This window comes from Balaenoptera borealis, assembly GCF_965194805.1.
Source record: "Balaenoptera borealis genome assembly, chromosome: 20".
NCBI lineage: Eukaryota > Metazoa > Chordata > Mammalia > Artiodactyla > Balaenopteridae > Balaenoptera > Balaenoptera borealis.
In genome coordinates, this window is record NC_138879.1 from 45,327,366 (window position 1) to 45,348,101 (window position 20,736).

General features: G+C 46.3%; 1 protein-coding gene and 1 long non-coding RNA gene across 7 annotated transcripts in view; one reads left to right on the top strand and one right to left on the bottom strand.

Moving 5' to 3' along the window:
* The window catches only part of LOC309618659, an 18,420-nt gene extending 17,570 nt beyond the window's left edge, over positions 1-850 (top strand). The window contains exon 2 of the long non-coding RNA XR_014238575.1: positions 625-850. This is a non-coding gene — a long non-coding RNA (uncharacterized lncRNA). The remainder of the gene's footprint in view (positions 1-624) is intronic.
* BLTP2 (bridge-like lipid transfer protein family member 2) overlaps positions 1-19,985 on the bottom strand; it is a 26,966-nt gene extending 6,981 nt beyond the window's left edge. For 2 of the 6 annotated variants that reach the window (XM_082372678.1, XM_082372677.1), the window contains exons 1-26: positions 19,812-19,982; positions 18,806-18,929; positions 18,233-18,282; positions 17,788-17,935; positions 17,485-17,603; positions 17,194-17,254; positions 16,821-17,010; positions 16,101-16,224; positions 15,814-15,938; positions 15,504-15,571; positions 15,252-15,397; positions 14,167-14,285; positions 13,898-14,061; positions 13,480-13,738; positions 12,767-12,972; positions 9,896-10,988; positions 9,264-9,455; positions 8,920-9,122; positions 8,655-8,773; positions 8,313-8,533; positions 7,805-7,995; positions 7,572-7,671; positions 7,232-7,434; positions 6,059-6,353; positions 3,256-3,413; positions 2,770-2,976 (exon numbers count right to left, since the gene is read on the bottom strand). In XM_082372678.1, coding sequence (XP_082228804.1) covers positions 2,770-2,976; positions 3,256-3,413; positions 6,059-6,353; positions 7,232-7,434; positions 7,572-7,671; positions 7,805-7,995; positions 8,313-8,533; positions 8,655-8,773; positions 8,920-9,122; positions 9,264-9,455; positions 9,896-10,988; positions 12,767-12,972; positions 13,480-13,738; positions 13,898-14,061; positions 14,167-14,285; positions 15,252-15,397; positions 15,504-15,571; positions 15,814-15,938; positions 16,101-16,224; positions 16,821-17,010; positions 17,194-17,254; positions 17,485-17,603; positions 17,788-17,935; positions 18,233-18,282; positions 18,806-18,929; positions 19,812-19,879 — 4,953 coding nt within the window. In that variant the 5' untranslated portion in view covers positions 19,880-19,982. Of the gene's footprint in view, positions 1-2,769; positions 2,977-3,255; positions 3,414-6,058; positions 6,354-7,231; positions 7,435-7,571; positions 7,672-7,804; positions 7,996-8,312; positions 8,534-8,654; positions 8,774-8,919; positions 9,123-9,263; positions 9,456-9,895; positions 10,989-12,766; positions 12,973-13,479; positions 13,739-13,897; positions 14,062-14,166; positions 14,286-15,251; positions 15,398-15,503; positions 15,572-15,813; positions 15,939-16,100; positions 16,225-16,820; positions 17,011-17,193; positions 17,255-17,484; positions 17,604-17,787; positions 17,936-18,232; positions 18,283-18,805; positions 18,930-19,811 lie in introns of those variants that run through there. The other 4 variants (XR_014238567.1, XM_082372679.1, XM_082372680.1 and 1 more) reach the window with 4 other exon arrangements.
* Between the last annotated feature and the right edge of the window lie 751 nt (positions 19,986-20,736).

Genomic DNA, 20,736 nt, shown 5'->3' on the forward strand with positions numbered 1-20,736 from the left:
TAACAGCATTATTCACAATAGCTAAAATATGGAAGTATCCCAAGTGTCCATCAATGGATGAACAGAGAAGCAAAATGTGGTATATACATACAATGGAATTCAGGTTTAAAAAGGAAGGAAATTCTAACACATGCTACAACATGGGTGAACCTTGAAGGCATTATACTAAGTGAAATAAGCCAGTCACAAAAAGACAAATATATATGATTCCACTTATATGAGACACCTAAAGTATATATGTGTGTGTGTGTATATATATATATGTATATATATATATATATATATACATATATATATATATATATATACATATATATATATATATATGTATATATATATATATATATATAAAAGAGAGGTATTTAAGAGTAGTCAAAATCACAGAGAGAGAAAATAGAATGGAGATTGCCAGGACCTGGGGGAAAGGGGAGGAAGTGGGGAGTTATTGCTTAATGGGTATAGTTGGTTTTTCAAGATAAAAAGAGTTTCAGAGATGAATGGGGGTGATGGTTGTACATTATGAATGTACTTAATACCACTAAACTATACACTTAAAATGGTTAGGATGATAAATTTTATGTTATGTTTATTTCTTTCTTTTTGGCCGCGCTGCGTGGGATGCAGGATCTTCGTTCCCCAACCAGGGATGGAACCTTTGCCCCCTGCAGTGGAAGCACAGAGTCTTAACCACTGGACCGCCAGGAAAGTCCCTTTTTTCTTTTCTTTTTTTTTTTTTTAATGTTTATAAATTTTATACTATGTATATGTTATCACCATTTTTAAAAATGGAAAAAAATCAAATCATGTCATGGGGAAAAAAAATTCATCAAAACCAATGACTTCCCACCCATTTTGGTATTCGTGTGTTTGTGTTCTTGCTGTTTTCTGTCTTCAGACCATTGTGACACTGATGCCATGGGGGAAGGGAACTGAATTCTTTTGACACTCTCTGCCAAGCTGGAGTCAAATTGAATAGAATGAGTGATATGAGAAGAACATAAACAATCTGTCAAGTCACAAAAAAATTCATATAGGAAAGGCAAGATCAAAATCTTTCCCACCTAAGCCAAGGACATTCCACTCTAATGCTAATATCACAGCCTGAGAAAAAACAAGTTCACTTGCAAAAGAACGCATGCCTAAAAGAAGCAGAGGCCCAGAAAATGCCAGATAGGGAGATCTGCATAGTTCATCCTGCCTATCTTTGCATGAGTAGTTACCACCTTCTGTGCCTATCTCCTGAGACTACTGGTAAAGGGTACTGCTTGCCTAAACTACAACTGTAATATACCAGCATGACTTTTCATATTACCAACAACCTGACCCTTACTTGGCTTGACATCTGATTAAATGCTTATTACTTCATATAACTTATACTTGGGGTTGAGCCTTAAGGTCATTGGAGTAAGAAGTACCAGCCAGGGAGGAGGGAAGAGGGATTAGCTCTATCCCCATTGAGTAGAATGAAAAATGAAGTATTCACATTGGTCCTAATCAGATGTAGCTGGATCCAATAACTCATCTGAATGTACCATGCCCAGCACAATGTGGACACTTAACACCGGTTAAATAAGTAACCACAATGCAGAATATTGGCTAGGTACATCTCATAACCATTAGATCTCCCAATAAATCTGATGCAATTATATCGTAGAAATTATAGTACAAATTTAGTTTTACCAAGATGCTGAAAAGAAAATTTATAGCTTAGTCCCTGCCAACTGCTCACAATCTCACCTTCTAACAAAAACATTATCTTGACATACACTAAGACTTCCCCAAACATACTGACTTAAAAAAATAAGACTGGGACTTCCCTGGTGGCGCAGAGGTTAAGAATCTGCCTGCCAACGCAGGGGACTTGGGTTCGGGCCCTGGTCCGGGAAGATCCCACATGCCGCAGAGCAACTAAGCCCATGCACAACTACTGAGCCTGTGCTCTAGAGCCCCGCAAACCACAATTACTGAGCCCGCGTGCCTAGAGCCCGTGCTCCGCAACAAGAGAAGCCACTGCAATGAGAAGCCCGCGCTCGCTGCAACTAAAGAAAGCCCGTGCACAGCAACAAAGACCCAACACAGCCAAAAGTAAATAATAAATAAATAAATTTTAAAAAACAAATAAATAGACTACTTTCCATCTGAATGAAGCTTTGTATTTTTCAAAGTACGTTCTCATTTGATCCTTTCAACAGTTTTCTGAGAGTGAAGTATTAACTCAATTTTACAAATAAAGGTGACTTCCCAAGGGCTCATGGCTACTAAAATAGCAAAGGTGAAATCAGAACTCACATAATAACCTGCCTCCTAGACAAACAGTCTTTCTATGCAACCTTACCGATTTGCTGAAACAACCAATCATCTTCATAAGAGAGATCAGAGAAAGGGCAGATAGAGAGCTTATCTAAAATTCTCAGACTTACTGCCTGTTTTTTTGGCTGCCTGCTGATTAGTGTGATCTTATTCATAGGGGTCGGCAATTTCAAAAATAAAAAAGTTCCAATCCATTTTATTCTCATGTAGGGAAATGAGAATCTCCCTTGCAATGAAATAGAATAGTATGAGATTTAAAAAACAGAAAAAGCACTATGTGTTCACAGATCACAGGCCAGAGACTGCCAACAGTTTCTACATTCAAGTGTTATCATCAGCCTCATTATTCTGCTAACCTGGTAGCAACAGGTAGTCAGGATCTTGCAAGCTATTTTGGCGAAAGGGGCCAACTATGGAAAACTGGAGATACAACGGGCCTTCCCAGCCCTGCTGACTAACCTCTAACCAGAGCTGTCGGCCATCCTGCTCAGTGGGGCTGCTTTCAGTGGTGGCAAAGTACTGCATGCCATCCAGTAGGCAAGTCCAGGATGTCTTTTGCTTCAATGTGTCACCATACCAGGCTGGATGGTGTTGGCACTGCAGCAGCTGGGCTTTGGCAGCTGACACAATGACACAGCCTTCTGTCTCTGCTCCACGAAGAACCATCTACGCCAGAGACAGAAGCAGAGTCACAGCACCAGGGCCACAAAGAAGATGGAAGGTTAGTGAAAGGGCCTGTACCAATGACTGCAGCTGGGTCTAATTCTGGCTTACTGAGTGCACTCTACTGGTTTTTAGTAATGGAAGTGATTATCCATGATACTTGTTAGAAAGAATAATTTTTTGGAGCTCTACCCACCTATTCTTATTTAGAGGTGGGAGAAGGTAAACACATATGACTATGATCTAGCCCTATCTTTGCGTGCTCTAGTAAAGAGAAGGTACCTGGCAGTTGACCAGTTCAATAAGGCAGTTTCGGTTATATATGTCATCCGTCTGGCAGGCAGCAATGCCACACAACTGGTCACTCACACCTGACTCCTCTTCTGTGAACACTACAAACCTATCTGTCTCTTCAATCAGCTTCTGCAACATGTAGGCACCTGGCAGAGAAATATGAAGTGGGGGAAAAGCCACAGAGTCAAAGGGATAGAGAACACATCCAGGGCCAAACTGATCTTCCTTCAATTTCTCTAGAACGTATTCTCCCCAACCTGCAACTCCAGCCCAGCCCACTCCACCCCTTGACCCCTGGGTAAGGGTTGTCATTTCATTTTCCTTCAATTTTAATAAAAGTAACAGATTCCCAAGAGAGACTTAGAAATGCTATGTAAGTGGTAGCATTCCTTTCTCGTAGGCATATCCACCTCTGAATTACTCTAGGATCTTTTTTCCTTCCATTTTGTTCCTTCTCTTTTTCATTTCATATTGTTTTAAATGCTATTTGTTTGTTGACCACTCCTTTCCACATAAACCACTCCCTTGCCATCAGTGTCACTGTTCTCCTAGCTCTACTGCTTTCTCTGATTATGACTTTAGATCCTCTACCTTCTCCCAGGTTTTAGAGATAAGTATATCCCCTAAGGTCTATCCTTGGCCTGTTCCCTTTTCTTTTTTCTAAAGAGTTTGTCCAACAGTGTTGTGGTTAAGAGCACAGTCTCCAGAATTAGACTAGTCTGCCTGTGTTCAAGATCCTATCTCTGCCAGTTACTTGATTGTAACCTTGCTTGCTTTAACCTCTCTGTCTCAGTTTCCTTGTGGGTAAAATAACAGTAACTATCTAATATGGTTGTTGAGAGAATTAAATGGAATAATAATACATAAAGTATTTCGCAGGGTACCTGCCACACAGTAAGCAACTATTATCTCCTTGGCATTAACTCTTAGTTCTATGCTGAAACTCCTAAGTCTCTACCTCTAGCCCTAAGCTTTTAGATCCTCATTTCCACCTGTTTTTTAGACATTACCTAGAGGTACTACTTACACCACAAACTTAGCATGTCCAAATATGAACTCAACAACTCTATACCTCCCCAAACCTGTTTATTAGCCTCTGGCTCTCCTAGTTACCATCAGGCCAGTCACCAGGCTCAAAGCCTCAATCATTATCACTTTATCCCTATTTTAACTCCCTCTTCCAACCAGCTGCCAAATCTCTTACACACATAATAACATTTCTATTCATCCCCTCATCTCGCCTCTACCTAGTTCAGGCTCTCCTTTCCTCTTGCTGAGACACCATAATAGTTTCCTAATTTGTCTCCCCCACCTCCAGTTTCTTCCCAGTCGTCCCCCACACAACTGCCAGATTTATCTTCCTAAAAGTAAGATTCTAATGACACACCCCTCTTCAAAAACCTTTAGTAGTTCACCACTGTTTACTGAATAAAGAAAACTCCTTAGCCTTGTATTTTTGATGGTCTACCTGCAGTTTTCCCTTCCAGCATCTTCACCTGTAGCTATACTCTATGCCAACCCAAACAGACTGTTCACTCTGCTCTGAACATATTGAGCTTGACCAACTCCACTCCTTTTCAGGATGTTCCCTTTGCTTTTAATGCCCTTGCTCCTCATTTCCACATGTTCAAACAATACTAAGCCTTCAAAGTCCAGCTCAAATGCTACTTCCTCAATAAACCCTTCACTACAGTCAAGAACAGCTCACGTATTCTTTAATTTCTCTCTAGCGGCATTTATCATTTTTCACCTTGTTCTTAAATTCACCATGAACTTACATTCCTCTGTACTTGTTATTCCCTCTCCCTAAAATGCCCTCTTTTCTTTCTTTGCCTATCAAACACTTACTCATCTTTTAAGACCCATCTCAATTATATTATCTTCTCTGTGAAGCCTTTCTAGACTACCCTATGCTGATTTAAATACTTTCTTCTTGAACATTCTTACGAAGCGTCTTCATGACTCTCCCCGCACCGCCCCCCCCAAACTGTGCTGCACAGCATGCAGGATCGTAGTTCCCTGACCAGGGATCGAACCCGTGCCTCCTGCAGTGGAAGCACAGAGTCTTAACCACTGGACCACCAGGGAAGTCCCTCATGACTCTTAGTTTCAGAGCTTCCCCCTCATCTTTACATCCCTAATGTCTACGGTCATGTCTGGTACATTATAAACCCTCAGTAAAGCTAAAAAGTGAATCTATGAATGAATGAGTGATTGATTCAGTGAATGAATGAACTAATCTTAGCTCATCCAGAGATGATAAACTTGTTGAGTCAAGTAAAATATCATATATTCTGTATCTCTCACTAAACCCAGCACAGTGCTCTGTGCCTATTAACTACTCAATAAACATTTATTGACTGAACAAATTAATTCATCAAAACACAAAACAATTCTCTAATCCTTTGTTTCTTTTCTTTAGTCATTCTAAGTCATCACTCCTTCCTGATCCTCTTCTCCTGGCCAAAGGACCAGACAAGTTTTTTTTTTTTTTTGGCCACACAGCACAGCATGTGGGATCTTAGTTCCCCGACCAGGGACTGAACCCGTGCCCCCTGCAGTGGAAGCGTGGAGTCTTAACCACTGGAGCGCCAGGGAAGTCCCATGGACCAGACCCTTTAATGCCCCCCATCACTGCTATGTAAGACTTAGGTGGCCTAATATGGAAAAACAAGTTTCATCTTTACACACAGATCGAACCAGTCATAATTTAGTCCTTCTCAAACTCCTGTCCAAGCCCACATACATATTCTAAACCTAACCCTATGGAGTCTTGTCTCCCGCAGTTTACCTCCTGAAGACGCCTTATCAGGCTGTCCACTAAAGCTGGGAGTGTTGACAGGAGGTGGGGCTGGGGCGCTGGTCGGGACACTCTGCTTTGGCTTTTTGGCTGGCATCTGGGGATCAATCTTTAACCCCTTCAGAGCCTCAGTAGAGAGATTACGTTTGAGTACAGCTGCCTTTTTGTAGCCATCATATAAACCAAAGGCAATGTCCCGATTGGTGGTTGTCCAAGAAGCCCGTAAATCTACCAAGTGCAGCTGATGTGTGTAAAAGGCAGGATCCCCAACTCGAGTAGAGAGCTCCTAAGAAACAGGAAAAGAACCTCAGAGTAGCATGGAAATTCCCAACATTCCTCCTAGACCACAAATGCAGAGATAAAAAACATGCTTGTTGAGTAACAGACCTGTTCTGAGGGATACAAGACAACCCTAGAGAAAGAAAACCTAAGCGGTCTTAGTGTGTGCACTAGATTACACTCTGACTATATCCACTGTATTTTAAATGACTCAGAGAATTTCAACTAAAATCCTTCCTTAATTGTGTGTGGGGGGCTGGGGGGACCACCAAATAAGGCACTAGAAACAAAAAGTTTCACTCTATTTCCTGAAGAGCAAGAGACTATCTTTACAAGGAGAGGGAAAAAAAGGAATTTTCAAAAAGAGGGATGCTGATACTAGTGAGTGCATCATAAAGTAACAACATATATGATTAGAGTGTAGTTAGGAACATCACCAGGGACTTAGCGTGAAACCTACTGCTATGGACTGAATTATGTACCCACACCAAACTCGTATGTTGAGGCCATAATCCCCAATGTGACGTATTTGGAGATGGGGGCCTTAGGAGTAATTAGGTTTAGATGAGGTCATGAGGGTGGGACCCTCATGACAGGATTAGTGTCATCATAAGAAGAGACATCAGAAAGCTTCCTGCTTTTCCTGCCAGGTGAGGTCACAGTGAGAAGGCAGCCATCTGCAAGCCAGAAAGAGAGCCCTCACCAGAACCTGGTCCTCACCAGGACCATGCTGGCACCTGATTTTGGACTGCCCAGCCTCCAGAAGTGTGAGAAATTTCTGTTGTTTAAGCCACTCAGTTTATGGTATTTTGTTATGGAAGCGTGACCCGACTAAGACACCTACTGATACAAATAAGGCAGTAAAGAGAATGTGTCAGGCGGTACCTCCTCAGCCGTGCGATTGCTGTGCCGTTGGTAGGTAAGGGAGGACAGGCTCAATAGGTGGGTCTTTGTTACCAAGGGATCAAGGCAGTGGTCAGCATTCTCTTCAGTGGGCGAGGCCATCAGGTAAACAGTCACCTGACTTAAGTCACTAACCATCTGGGTCACACTCCAGTCAGAGATGAGGCGCCGCATCACTGTGCCCGCTGAGAAAAAGAGGCATACAGAGCCCATGCAAACCCGCACAGAACAGTGTGGGGCAGAAAGAGAAGGGAAGGGAACCGAGAAAGAGAAAGAGGACAAGGAATAGGCAAGGACAAGTGGTGGGAGCCTTTGATCTTACCTTGAGGTATAAGCCGCTGAGTTCCCCGAGTGAAGACGTGGCCCTGACTGCACTCAATTTGGATGCCACGTTGCTGGGCGAATGAGGCCCAATAATGCACCTGACAACAAGAGAGCATAACACTGAATGAAGGATGGCATCAGAGAGACGATTCAGAGACCCGATAAGAGAAAACAAGAAAACTAGAGAAGGGGAACAGAACTGCAGGTGTCAGTAGCACTGTCAAAGCTGACCTGCAGCTGGGGAAAGAGTGCAGTATAGGAAAGCTGCTTGTAGTGCTGGCCGAGTTTCTTCTTGCTGGGTTTCAGGTTATTGAAGAGCTTTCCCCTACAAATAGGCCTTGTGACACTAGTCCAAGTTGCCCAGAAGTTCTGCATCCAGCGCAGGGTGCTACTATACAGCAGAATTCGGGGCTGGGATATTGCTGCAAAGGAAACAATAGACATTTCCTAGCTGTGGTTAAAACACAGAGACGAAGCTAAATCCTTCCCTAGCTTCAGGTTTTATAGATTTAAAAACCCAAACAGCACTCAAGCCTCACACTCAATATCCCCAACACCCTCTCCTTTCAAAGACCCAAGCTCTCTACTTTCACCAATCCTCTTCCAAAAAAAGATCTTGACCCAAACCCTCCTTTGCTCTTTTCCTATCCCCTCTCCAGAGGGTCAAGCTGAAGTCCTTGGTGTCTTAAGTTCATCCTCCCAAGCCCTTCCTCCCCGCTGCCCCAGATCCAAGCCTCACTTCCACTGTGCCGAGTCAGATCCATCTTGATGGAGAGATTGAGGTTCTCAGAGCGAAAGGCCCGGTAGGAGTCATGAAGCTGGCCCAAGGGCACCTCAGGCAGGAACTCTGGGGCCCGTAGAGTGACACCATGGTGATCATGGGGGTTCCCATGACATAGCCACTGCAGGTCCAGTGTCATGCAGAGGTCAGGCAGGTGAAGGAAGCAGCAGTCATCATACCTGGCTCACAACAGAGCCCTGGCCCTTAGTGCCCTGGTCACTTGCAGCCCCTCGGCTCTTCCCCTCTCCCCCCACCCTGAGTCCCACACCCTGCTGAGGCCCCATCTATCACTCCACTCACTTAGAGGCTGTTCTCACGTTGACATCCAAGTCACCCTTGAACACAAACTGACCAGGTTTCCAATGAAAAGACAGGTGGTTCCACTCCCAGTGCATATTTTCAGTTGTGTTGTATGGATCCTATAACAACCCCAAAAACTTGGTGAGATATGAATAAACGTATCACCTTCACCTCCCAAATCAGTACCTTTCTCTCTTCCCCCATGTGCTGTACAAGCCCCAACCATACCATCCTAATAAGAAAACAGTTCCTCTGGACCCCTCACCTCAGTAGCCAGCTGGTGCAGGTTTGCCTGTTCAATGTCCATGTGCCAGTCCCCATGGAACAGAAGACGGCTCTTGTCCCACCAGGGCAAGGGTGGGCTGGGGTCAGCTGAGGGCTTAGTCAAGAGGTCCACAGATTGGCCAATCAGTGTCCAGGCTGGATCCCAACACGGGCCCCATACCACTGTGTACTGGAAGATTTCCGCTGGGGTAGAGGAGCAAAGGGCACAGCCTGCTATACAACTTCATCCCTCTCTTCTGCCTTCACTCCAGAAAGGCCTCAGCTCATCTCCCACCCCAGCCATCACCAACACCTCAGTCAAATCATTTGCCCTCCTCTACTCACAGTGAAAGTCGTGATAGAACTTGAGTGGGGGCATGTTCCTCTCCACTGCCACGTTACCCCATGGAAGCCCCAAGTGCAGGATTTGACGCCGACGCGAGCAAGGCTGACCGCTCTGCTCGGTGCCCACAAGTCGACCCATCAGCCGCCAGTCACGGATCTCAAACAAGTACCGGGGATAGTCTCTTATCCGAACTGTTATTATAGGGAGGATACACACCGGCTACTCAGGAAACTGTCTTAGCACTCTCGGGCACTTTTCCCCCCGCTACTATTTTTACTCATCTATTGATATTTTACAAGATCAACTGAGAGAATAAGAGTTGGCAGTCGGCAGCAAGGCTGAAAAAGTGCACGGAGACCCTAAGCAGACAGTGAGGGGAGTAACACTGAGATCCAAGAGCCGCACTAACCCTGAAGATGACTGTGTTAGTTGTACCTTTGTGTTTAGCCAAGCGGTTTCAGGGTGAAATTCAGGAACAAAGAAAGGGAAGAGGAGTCCACCCATCCCACTCCACCCACCCAAAAACAGCCACATTTCCCAATATAACTGAGCTCCTCTGTAATCACTCAAAGAGCTCCCTGGAGCACCAAGGGCAAACACTAGGCCCTGCAAATAGGGAAGTACTACTTACCCAGAAATGTCTTGACACTGCACTTGAGCATACGACACCACTGAATGACAAGATCTACTCCCTCAACAGGAAAAGGGCTGCCTGGATCAAGCTCTCGAACCTGCTCTACCACACGCTCAGGCCCATGGAAGGAGGCATCTGCCAGAGCCACCAGCTCTAGCCCTGCCAGGCTCCAAGTGAGCAGTGCCCGGCGCATGGGTGTGTTGCCATAGAGACGATGGGAGCGCTGGATGTAGATTTCGATGTTTTTATGTTCCAAAGAGGCATAGAGCTCCTCAATTTTGCGGGCAGGCAATAACTCCCCATGCTGCTTCCGAAGAGCAGCCACTTTGGCATCCAGCAACTGCAGCCTTTTGGCACTCTCCTTACTTTCATCCTTCATCAGTTCATAGTTATCACGAAGTTTCACCTCAAAAATGTCATCCAGGAAAACCCACGAGAAGTGCTGAACCTTCAGGAGCAGATCAGGTGGGAGATGGGCAGAGCTTGGAGAAGCCTGAGGACGAGTTCCTCCATGCAGTCCCTTCAGCCATTTCTGAACTCCCACAGCCTCATCCAGAGTTCGAGAAAAATCATACTGATAAGGAAACTCCACTGAGACTGAACCCAGGGAAAGGAGCCAAACACGGTTCCGGAGGGTCTGTAGCACAGGGAAGGGGTTCCGGTGGAGGATCATCTCCTCCAGCTCAGGCAGCAGCTGCACCTCCACCTCCTTGAAGTTGAAGATGCTATTGCCATCGAACCCAGCAGCCAGCTCTGGGCAGTAAGCCTGCAGTGAACCCCCGTGCCGGCTCAGAGACACACTCTCTGCAGCCAGGGTAATGAACCTGTCCTCAGCTACAAAAGCTGTCAGCTTAGCTGTGCTCACCTCTAGCGTCAGGCTTAGTAGCCGCTTTGGGGGAGAGGACTCAGGGGGACAGCCTTCTGGCTCACAGGCAGTCTCTGGAGTCTCTAGTGCAACAAGTGGAACAGTCTCAGGAAACAGAGTGGCTCTTAGTAGGTCTCGGCACTGCAGGGTGGCCAGGATATGCTGGTACAGGTACATGTGATCTGGAGGGCTCCAGAGTAAGGTCAGCCCTGCACCACACTGAACCTTTAGAGAGCAAGAGAAAAGGATCTATCAATTACAATGTCCCAGAACACAAGAGACGCAGGAACTATTATACATGCACACCTGGCTCAAGAACCATCTCCACTCAGAAGTCTTTCCTGAGTAATCACGTTAATTACCCCCTTGCTTTGCTCCTCTTTGCACTAATATGCTGAGCTAACAGTTCTTAACTTATACTTACAAGCACTTACACTTTTTAAGTCCTCCTCAACTGGATTCTAAATTGTCTAAGAGTAGAGGCCATGTATTTTATTTTATTTTTTAAGATTTTTTTTTTTGATATGGACCATTTTTAAAGTCTTTATTGAATTTATTACAATACTGCTTCTGTTTTATGTTTTGGTTTTTTGGCTGCAAGGCATGTGGGATCTTAGCTCCCCGACCAGGGATCAAACCCACACCCCCTGCATTGGAAGGTGAACTCTTAACCACTGGATCGCCAGAGAAGTCCCGAGGCCACGTACTTTAGTTCTGGTATCTACCACAGTACATCCAGTATATACACATGTACTCAATAAGTTATTTGGCTTTATGTTTCTGCTCATGAGTTATCTTTCTAAAACAACCACACTCTGTAAAATAACCATTGCAACAATCAATTGGAAAATGTTTCATGCATTGATTGCACCTTGATTTCATTCTTAAAAAGTATAAAGAGTACTGGTCACACAAGTTAATACAGCAATTGACCTATGGGAAAGTATGCCTCAAAGAAGGGAGTGGAGACCTTGTCAGCTTGAAAAACAAAGTCAATTCTCAATAGTTAAGCACAGAAAATTTAAATCCCAAGACAAAAAAATTCCTTTGAGTTCCAATCTCTGAAAGCAAACTCTTCAGTTTCCAAAGGAAGCTGAAGTCTGATGAACAGGAACATATCCCACTCTCCCCTCAAGAGGGCCTTACGTCTGTCTGATACTCTGAGGAGAAAGATATTGGGAAGCCTCTCAAAACTTTCCAGTGCCTCCATCTTCAGATCTCTTCCAGTCTTTTGATGAGCTGAGTGCTTCAGTAAAATGATACCAGATCGTGACCTTTAAAAGCCCTATATTTTTCAGATATATGCACTGAAATCTTCACAGTTGAAATTATATGTCTGGTTTCTGCTTCAAAATAATCCCAGAGCAGAAGGCAGGGATGACTGCTCAGAGTTTAGCTAAATGAAGTTGGTCATAAGTTGGTAATTATTGAGGCTGGATATGGATGCATGAAAGTTCGTATATTCTCTCTAGTCTTATATATATCTTAAATTCCACATTAAGAGTTAAAAATGTACAGAACAAGGGCTTCCCTGGTGGCGCAGTGGTTGAGAATCCGCCTGCCAATGCAGGAGGCACGAGTTCAATCCCTGGTCTGGGAATCAATCAATGCCGCGGAGCAACTAAGCCCGTGCGCCACAACTACTGAGCCTGTGCTCTAGAGTCCGTGAGCCACAACTACTGAGCCCGCGTGCCACAACTACTGAAGCCCACGCACCTAGAGCCCATGCTCCACAACGAGAGAAGCCACCGCAGTAAGAAGCCCACGCACTGAAACGAAGAGTAGCCTCCGCTCGCCGCAACTAGAGAAAGCCCGCGCGCAGCTACAAACACCCAACACAGCTTAAAAAAAAACAAAAAACAAAACAACAAGCCAGGAAGAAAAGAACAACCACGAGGTGTTATATTTCTCATAGGTGAGTTTCACAACATGACTCAAGACTGGAAAATGCTCTAAGCCTAGGAAAAAACCAACCTGACTCCACCTCCCCACAGAAGCATTACCTCTAGAGAGCGGATGCTGCTGTGATAGGTGATGGAGAGCATGGAGAGGCTGAGCACTGGAGTGGGGATGTCAGGAGCCTTACAACAGGGCTGCATCTTCTCTGTGACCGACTTCACCAGCGCAAGCACAAGTCCTTGAACACCCACGGTGGAGGTTTCAGCACTTCCCAGGACGGTCAGTGTGTCCAGTCGGATCTCTGAAGCACCTAACATCCAGAAACCATGTCAGGCTTGGTTCTCAGCTCTCAAATGGCAACTTTAGTCCTCACTCTCCCTCCTTCCTTATTCCCTTCACTCCAGCTATCTTTACTCCCCACACCTTCCTAACCTCATTTCTCATGTTTTACGGAAGTTTTTCCTTTCCCATTTTAACCTAACTAGATCTGGCAGGGCCAAAGAAGTTCCCAAACTCCTACCAATTTCCCAGAGGTATATCAGTTACTCTCTAGAACTAAATACACAAAGAAATAAAAAACTAACTGCATCTCATTCTCTTGATCAGATATCAAAGCTATCTTTTTCTTATACATCTTGCTATTTATAAACCCTTAAGAAACATCAAGAAGCCCAATAGTTATGCAAGACCTTCCAACATTTCATGACTTTAATTTAGAAAATTTTCAAATAATTGGTTTTATTAAGTGAGAAGGAGCAGCATAATCTGCTTAGGTTACAAACTACCCACTTCAGTATGGATTTCCTTTCCCACTTACCAACCAGGGCAGAAAGGGTGAACAAGTTCATGTCCTCCACCTTCAAGTCCACCTTCCACAGTAACGACACAGATTCCCCAAATGAAGATTCCCTAGAGACAGCTGACTTCCCAGATTGTGGGCCCATCAAGGACAATATCCGAGAAAGACATTGAGCACAGGTATCTGATACTTCTACCTGCAGTCCTCGGATGGTACAATCAAGAAAGAGGGTATCTGACTGAGTGCTGGACAGGCCCAGAGGCTGGTTATAGCTACCCTAGAAAAGAAGCAGAAGGACCCCATCAGAAGCATGCCAACACACAGTTGCGTAACGCACTGATGCATCGTCTGCTGCCAAAAAAAGATGCTCAGTGCTCTAAAGCATGGCAGGATGAGGAAACTTCACAGGCTACTATTCACCAAAGTCCCCACCTACCTGTAGTGTGAAGGAGTCCAGGACAAGCGCCTCACCCCAAACATGCATATTGGGTGGGTGGGGTGCCCGCTGAATGTGGGAGTCACTGCCCACCCGCCAGCAGAGGTGGTCCACAGTCAAGACGCCCCGCTGATGGATACTTTGTGGTCTCAGGTGTTGGTAATCTGAAAAAAGGTGGGAGAGAGTTCTTTGGAGCCACAGTGGCCATCAATTGGGCCCAGCTCCCCTAATGAACAGATTCTTGTTCCTCTTCCATTGCACAGCCTTACCCAGAGAGATGGAATTGAATCCCAAGGCAAAGGGTGGTGTATCTCCAAGCTGAATGGAAACGTTGACATTGGAGATGGAGGTGCTAAAGATGATAGGAGCCAGGATTTGAGGGAAGGTTCTGCATAGGGATAAGACATCACTGTTTGATAAGGAAAGAATTGCAATTTCCTACTATAGAACAGATTCCTGAACCTCTCAAAAGACAGGGTGAGTTTTGTTGTGATTCTTAGGATGGGAGGCAACTAGAAAAAAAACAGACTGAATTCATCAGTTCGCTCCCACTCCCAGTGATAATCCACAGAGACTTATTAGGTTGAACCAGATGAAACTGCCATTTTTGTAGATCAAATGTGATGAAATCAGTATATCTTATGATTTAACTTACTACAATCAAAAGCATCGCTTCCAAACTGACCTTAAGTTCTCTACGCAACACGATGCAAGTACTACACAGAGAGAGTCATGGCTCTGCTGACATGATCTGTCACCTTATAATCTAAGGCAGACGAGATATTGTTTATCATTTAAGTTCAGTTCAACAAATGTTCATTTTGTATAACAAGGAACTGTGCTGGGCATTGAGAACATAAAAACAAAGAGGACATCGTTCTACCGCCAGAGTCTAGTCTAATGTGGAAGATATATAAAATTGGTTTGCTACTGAGTCTGGGCTACTGAAACTGAGATTTAAAAAGCTCAAACAATCAGGGACTTCCCTGGTGGCGCAGTGGTTAAGAATCCGCCTGCCAATGCAGGGGACACGGGTTTGAGCCCTGCTCCACGAAGATCCTACATGCTGCGGAGCAAATAAGCCCACGCACAACTACTGAAGCCCGTGCGCCTGGAGTCTGTGCTCCGCAACAAGAGAAGCCACCACAATGAGAAGCCCGCACACCACAACGAAGAGTAGCCCCCGCTCACCGCAACTAGAGAAAGCCCAAGCGCAGCAAAGACCCAATGCAGCCAAACATAAAAAATAAAAAGATCAAACAATCATATACAAATTTAACACAAAATGCCACTTTAGACCAAAAAATCCAAGAATCCACCTGATAAGATGGTGGCTGAAAAAGATTACACTGACCTTTTTTTCGTTTGCTTAAGAACAGATGAACTAGACTCTTGGGTCTCCAGGGCTAGCATGTGCAGCCAGTGAGAGAATTCCAGATGCCGGTAATGAATGATACAAGTGTTCAGAACCAGGGAGGCTGCGAGGTCAATGGTGGTCACCTGGAAATAAGAACACCAGAACTGTGGGCTTAGGTTTAATTTCATTAGCTCATGATGCGACGATGCATGGAGAGAGAAGAAAAGGAATGATTCTTGGTCAACACACCTGCACACTAGCCTTGAGGGAGTTGAGGCAGACAATGCGCTGGCGGCTCTGGGACAGCAACAACCCATCTGTAAGGGCAAAGGGCAGATCAGAAGGAAACACTGGGAGGGCAAGAGGTAAGACTAGGAGAGAGTAAGAGGCAGGCAAGGAGATGAACAGAAGGTCACCAACACTATTTTCTTTCAGTATGTTCCCACCTCCCCTTCCTCGGTTACACTGATATTAAATTAAGAAGACCAAGTGGGGCACTGGGGAAGAGTGTGTCTGGTCCTCCCATTCTCTCTCAGTACCAGTATCCCCACCCATGGACCTTTCAGAAGGAGTTCAGTGCTCATCTGTGCCATATCAGAGTTTGCTGTGAAGCTTCGAAGGGGCAGCTGATCCTCATCACGGTGGTACAGGAAATGCAGCAGCTTCAGTGTCCAATTGAGGTGCCTGGACCAGACACAGACTCTGGCTTAGAAATATGTGGGATGCTATTCTTACTCCCTTTATCCCCTCAGACAAGCTCAGTGCAGCTACTAGGCTGGTTATGGAGACCCCAGCACATAGCTCCAACTATCACTCTCCACACTTCTGTGTCAGGAGAGATCTCACCTCTTTTGACTATTCATGGACAGCACCACACTTGTGATCTCCATCTTCACCTTGATTTGGTCTGGCAGCTGCTGAAGGAGGTATAGGCCAGGCAGAGTTGGCTCAGCCAAGTTCTCTATCACCTCTGAAAACATGAATGAATAAGACAAGAGCCATCAATCCTTAACACTCTTAAGTCTCCCAACATGCTGTGCCCTCTTTGGCCAAATCCTCCCATATAAAGTAGGCTAAGCAAAGGCCCAATCTTAGGTCATAAGGCAAAGATCCCAGAGATCCAGGCACTTGCTGTACTTCCTTCCCCAGAGTCTAAAAAACAGTATGGAGAGCAGGTTGTTACAATGAAAAGAATATGGACTTTCGGGCCAAATAATTTAAACCCCATTTTCACTACTGACTAGCTAGGTGATCTCAGTCAAGTAACCTATCTAATCTTCCTACGCTTCAGTTTCCTCATTTGTGAAATGCTAAGGAGTTAGTACGGGAACATATACAAAACACATAGTACAGGTCTAATTCATAATAATTACCCACTAAATGTTAGTTCTTTCACTCACCACAAGCAAATGCCCTATTTCCTCTAGCTATCCTCAAAGGCCAGGGTCAAAGGCCATGGCAACTAACAAATCACACCTGAACAAGTGGTGAGACCACTATATCTTTTCTACTTCCAAAATAACCTGAGAACAGGGAAGCTAAGAAGCTCACTGACTGGGGCTTTACCTGAACAGGGAACAGGCTTGGATGCCAGGCCTGGGCCCTGGCGCAGCAGCTGACTATGGAAGAGGCCCTCATGCAGTTCAGCATGGAGTGTCCACACATCCACAGTGATCGCCTTCAGCTGCCGGCTTCTGATGCCCACCTCTAGACACAGCTTTAGGGCAAGTGAGAGCTCCGCTAGACAGGTGTCCTCCTATAGGGAAGATACTCCTCTAAGGTGTGAACGTGTAGGGAGCTTGGGATCAAAATGCTGTGATCTGGAACACATCCTTGAGGGAACCCCATAGCACACAGAATCTAGAATGTAAGCCCTAAGCTCCTTCATACCTCATGCCCAGAAGAAAACAAGGCATCTGAATGACCATGGCGTACTCACCGACTGGCCACTCTTTAGAACTTTGCTGTTGATCTGACTTAGGCTCACCTCACATTTCAGCCTGGGAAAGGAAAAAATTAACAGCACTTGGCCCCTTTCCTCACCATTTACCTTCAATCAAGCTTTGTTGGCTGGAAGGCACAAGGCAAGCATAAGTGCCTAATCTTACTCTCTCCTCAAATTACACAGAATGAGAACTTGACACCTTGATAAGAAAGCCCTGACATCCACCCACCCTAAAACAACTATAAGGCAAGAATGGGACTAGCAAACCTTCTACCCAGTGCTTACCTCTTCCCATCACTATCCAAAAGAAAACTGCTATATCTGATCTGAATATGCCACAAGGATTCAGAAGTAGCCACCTTGAGAACCATGATGTTTATAGAATCTACATGAATGGAGAATAGCTGAAAAGAAGATGCAAAAATGAACGATAATTAACATCAAGGCAACGTCCTTCCTTTCCAGTGGAAAAAGAATAAGAGGCAGCTCTTAGTATTATGCCTCAAATACAGTAAAAAAAAAATCCACCCATGACTCCACAGCCAGCCATTCCTACTTCAGTCCAGGAAAGTGGGAAAGTAGTCTCACCTGGCAGAAGATCTTCAATAAGGATGGGCTGAAGGACAGCTCCTTTTGGTGCACCCCAGTACTCTGGGAGAATGGGGCAAACAGGCCAGAAACCTTCTGTAGGTCTGTTCTGATACGTACTTCGCCAAAGCACAAGGCCACATAGTGTCTGCCCAGAAGAGAAATCTCACTGCCATCAGGTCCATCCCTTCCATAGCAGTCTCTTCCCCGCCCTCACATTCACTTTCCCATCCTCCCTAAAAATGTAGCTCAAATCATGGAAGACAGTCTCATAGTAGTTATCAGTATCTGTCCCACAAAACAATAGCTTCAAGGCTAATCCAGAGACATCAGCAAGAACCCACTTCCCTCCTTGGGCTGTGAGCCCTCTGTAAAAGAATCTCATTCTGCAAACCGCAATCCCAAAATATTCCCCAGGAGGAGAGTGAGATGATAGGGTACTCACGGCAGATCATGGCTAAAGAGTTTGCTGGAAATCCACAGGCTATCAATTTCCTAAAACAGTGTGGGAAAAAGCTTTGTACACTAGCTGCTAGGCAAGCCAAGAGCAGCTTGACAAGATAGGAAGGGGTCTAAGAAGAGGAGGAAGTGCTATAGCCCTTCCACTAAGTATTCTCCATCCCCTTTCCACCAGCTTCTCTCCTCAGCACTATATCCTGTTTCTCTAATGACACTGATTGAACTTGTTTAGTATTTCTCTTTTATGGATATGTTGCCCTGTTTCCCCTCTTATATTAGAACAGTAAGCTCTTCTACTTTCTGTTGTCTTTGTTCTGTGCTTTACTTCTGTATCTTTCATACATGCCCTGGACACCCTGTGCCTTATAAGCATTTATAAAAGAACAACTTGCATCAATTCCAGTGTTCCCAAACTAGCTCTAAAATCATCTTGGCAAAGGGATGGCAAGGCCGGGGTTAACTAAGAAAGCCACCAGAATATTTTTAAAAAGGAAATTAAAAGTTGAAATTCAGTTGGATCAACCCCACATACATTCCCAGGAAGTTTCCTAGGACTCACCACTGTTTGCTGGTGCTGCTGAAACTTAAGACTGACATTTTGAATCCAAAAAAAGGAGCCAATCTTTAGTTCTGCCTGCAGCTTCCGCTGACACCACTTGGTGGCCAACCGGACCACAAGCCACCTGCAGAAAAATCCTTCTGAGTTCATAGGACCCTCTCCCAATTATTGCCTCCCTCACCCCCTGCGGGTCCTAGAAGGCCTTGCAAAGGGACATGAACTGGAGGTGGATCTTCTTGGCAACCCTCCTGTCTCCCAAAACACCACTCTGTCACATACATTCAGCCACGATGATCAGGACCCTAGCCCCAGAGCGTCTCCTCCACCCAGATGAAATGAGACGAACTAAACTCCACCATTTAAGTTGGAGACAAAAGAAATCAACCCCTCAAATCCTCAGGAACCCCAGAGGTAGAGAGAAGAGGCCCCAACAGGAGTCGAAGTACAGACATCAGTGCCAGATGTGCCATCACATAACCCGCAAAAGGTCTCCTTCTCCGCCCTCCAGACAGGTGTCCGCGAGAAGGCAGTGCGGGCTCACACCCGGCCGGCTCAAATGCCGCTCTCCCTGGGCAGCCAAACCTGTTCCGGCTCCCCAGGGCGAGGATGCAGGTGACCCTCGCGCTCAGGGGAAGGGGACGTTCAGGGGCATGTGCATGGGGAAAGGAAAACCAGCCAGCCGGGCCCCCTCCTCATTCACACCCCTATCCGCTCCCCAATCTCAGCATCTTCTCAGGCCTCGCCCGCTTGCTCAGTCTCCCCCGACTCTCGGTTCCTCCGCGCCAGCTCCGGTCGTACGCCTCCGCTCGACCCCTCCCCGCGTTGCGCGCCCCCTCCTCGGTCCCTCCCCCTCCGCTGCCCGCGCACCTCCCCCAAGACCCCGCGCACCTCCCCCAAGACCCCTCCCCCTCCCGCGCGCCTCTTTCCAGCGCGCACCCACTCCTCGGTTTCTCTTCCTTCCCTTCCCGCCACCCCCCAACACAAGCCGTAGCCGGGATCCCCTCACCGGCCTAAGAAAAGGGCGCTGAGCGCAACCAACAGCAAGGCCAACAGCGCAGAGAAGAACAGGGGCATTCCGGCCCCGGCCCGGCCTGGCTCCGGCCCCCGCCCTGCCGGGGCGCCCCTCCCGCCCCGCCGGCTCCGAGCTGCGCCGCCGCGGGCCGACCGGCAGCACGCGCAGGGATGGCGCTGGGCGAGGAAGCGTTGGCGCGCGTGCGCCCCGCCCCCCCACAGCCCGCCAGCCAGCCAGCTGTCTCCCTGCCGCGCCCCGCCCGGCGCCCGCGATCCAGCGGGGCCGACCGGCTGCGTGCGCGAAGTGAAGGCGTGGCTCCGGAAGGAGAGCGATGGGGAGCGGCCCTCAAGCGGACTGACACACAGGTCCCGCCCCCGGGCGCACCCTTCGGGACCCGGAAAAGGGGAGCCGGGGGTTTGCCAGTGGCCTGGGTCTGAGACCGCTCCCTGGCTGGCAGTGGACTTGGCTGGGTCGTTTGGGCCACGGAGAGTTCCACTTTCAAAGCAGTTTCCCGGAGTAGTTATAGAGTCTGCTTGGCCACCTTAGGGCTCATGCTGAGGCTACTGCGGAAGTTATACCCTTGGGTCACACGAAGTAGTTATCCTGTCTTATTCGAGTCTTGTCTGAACATCATTAAGGAGGAAACCAAGCGGTAATTAAAAGACCTCAAAAATCCCACCTCATTCCATCCACAAAGGAATGAGTTGCACCATTCTGGACCCTTCATTGCAGTTTTCAGTTTCTACTGTGAATAGCACAATCTAGGCACTGGGCCAGGGGGTATTACATAAGTAAAGAATATTGTTCTTGCTCTTCAGCAACAATTTATCTAGGAAGCAAACATAATTATATGAAATAGAGAATTCAGGGCCAACTTTATTTTGCCTATTTCCTTCTCTGTGAAGTCATTGGACAAAGA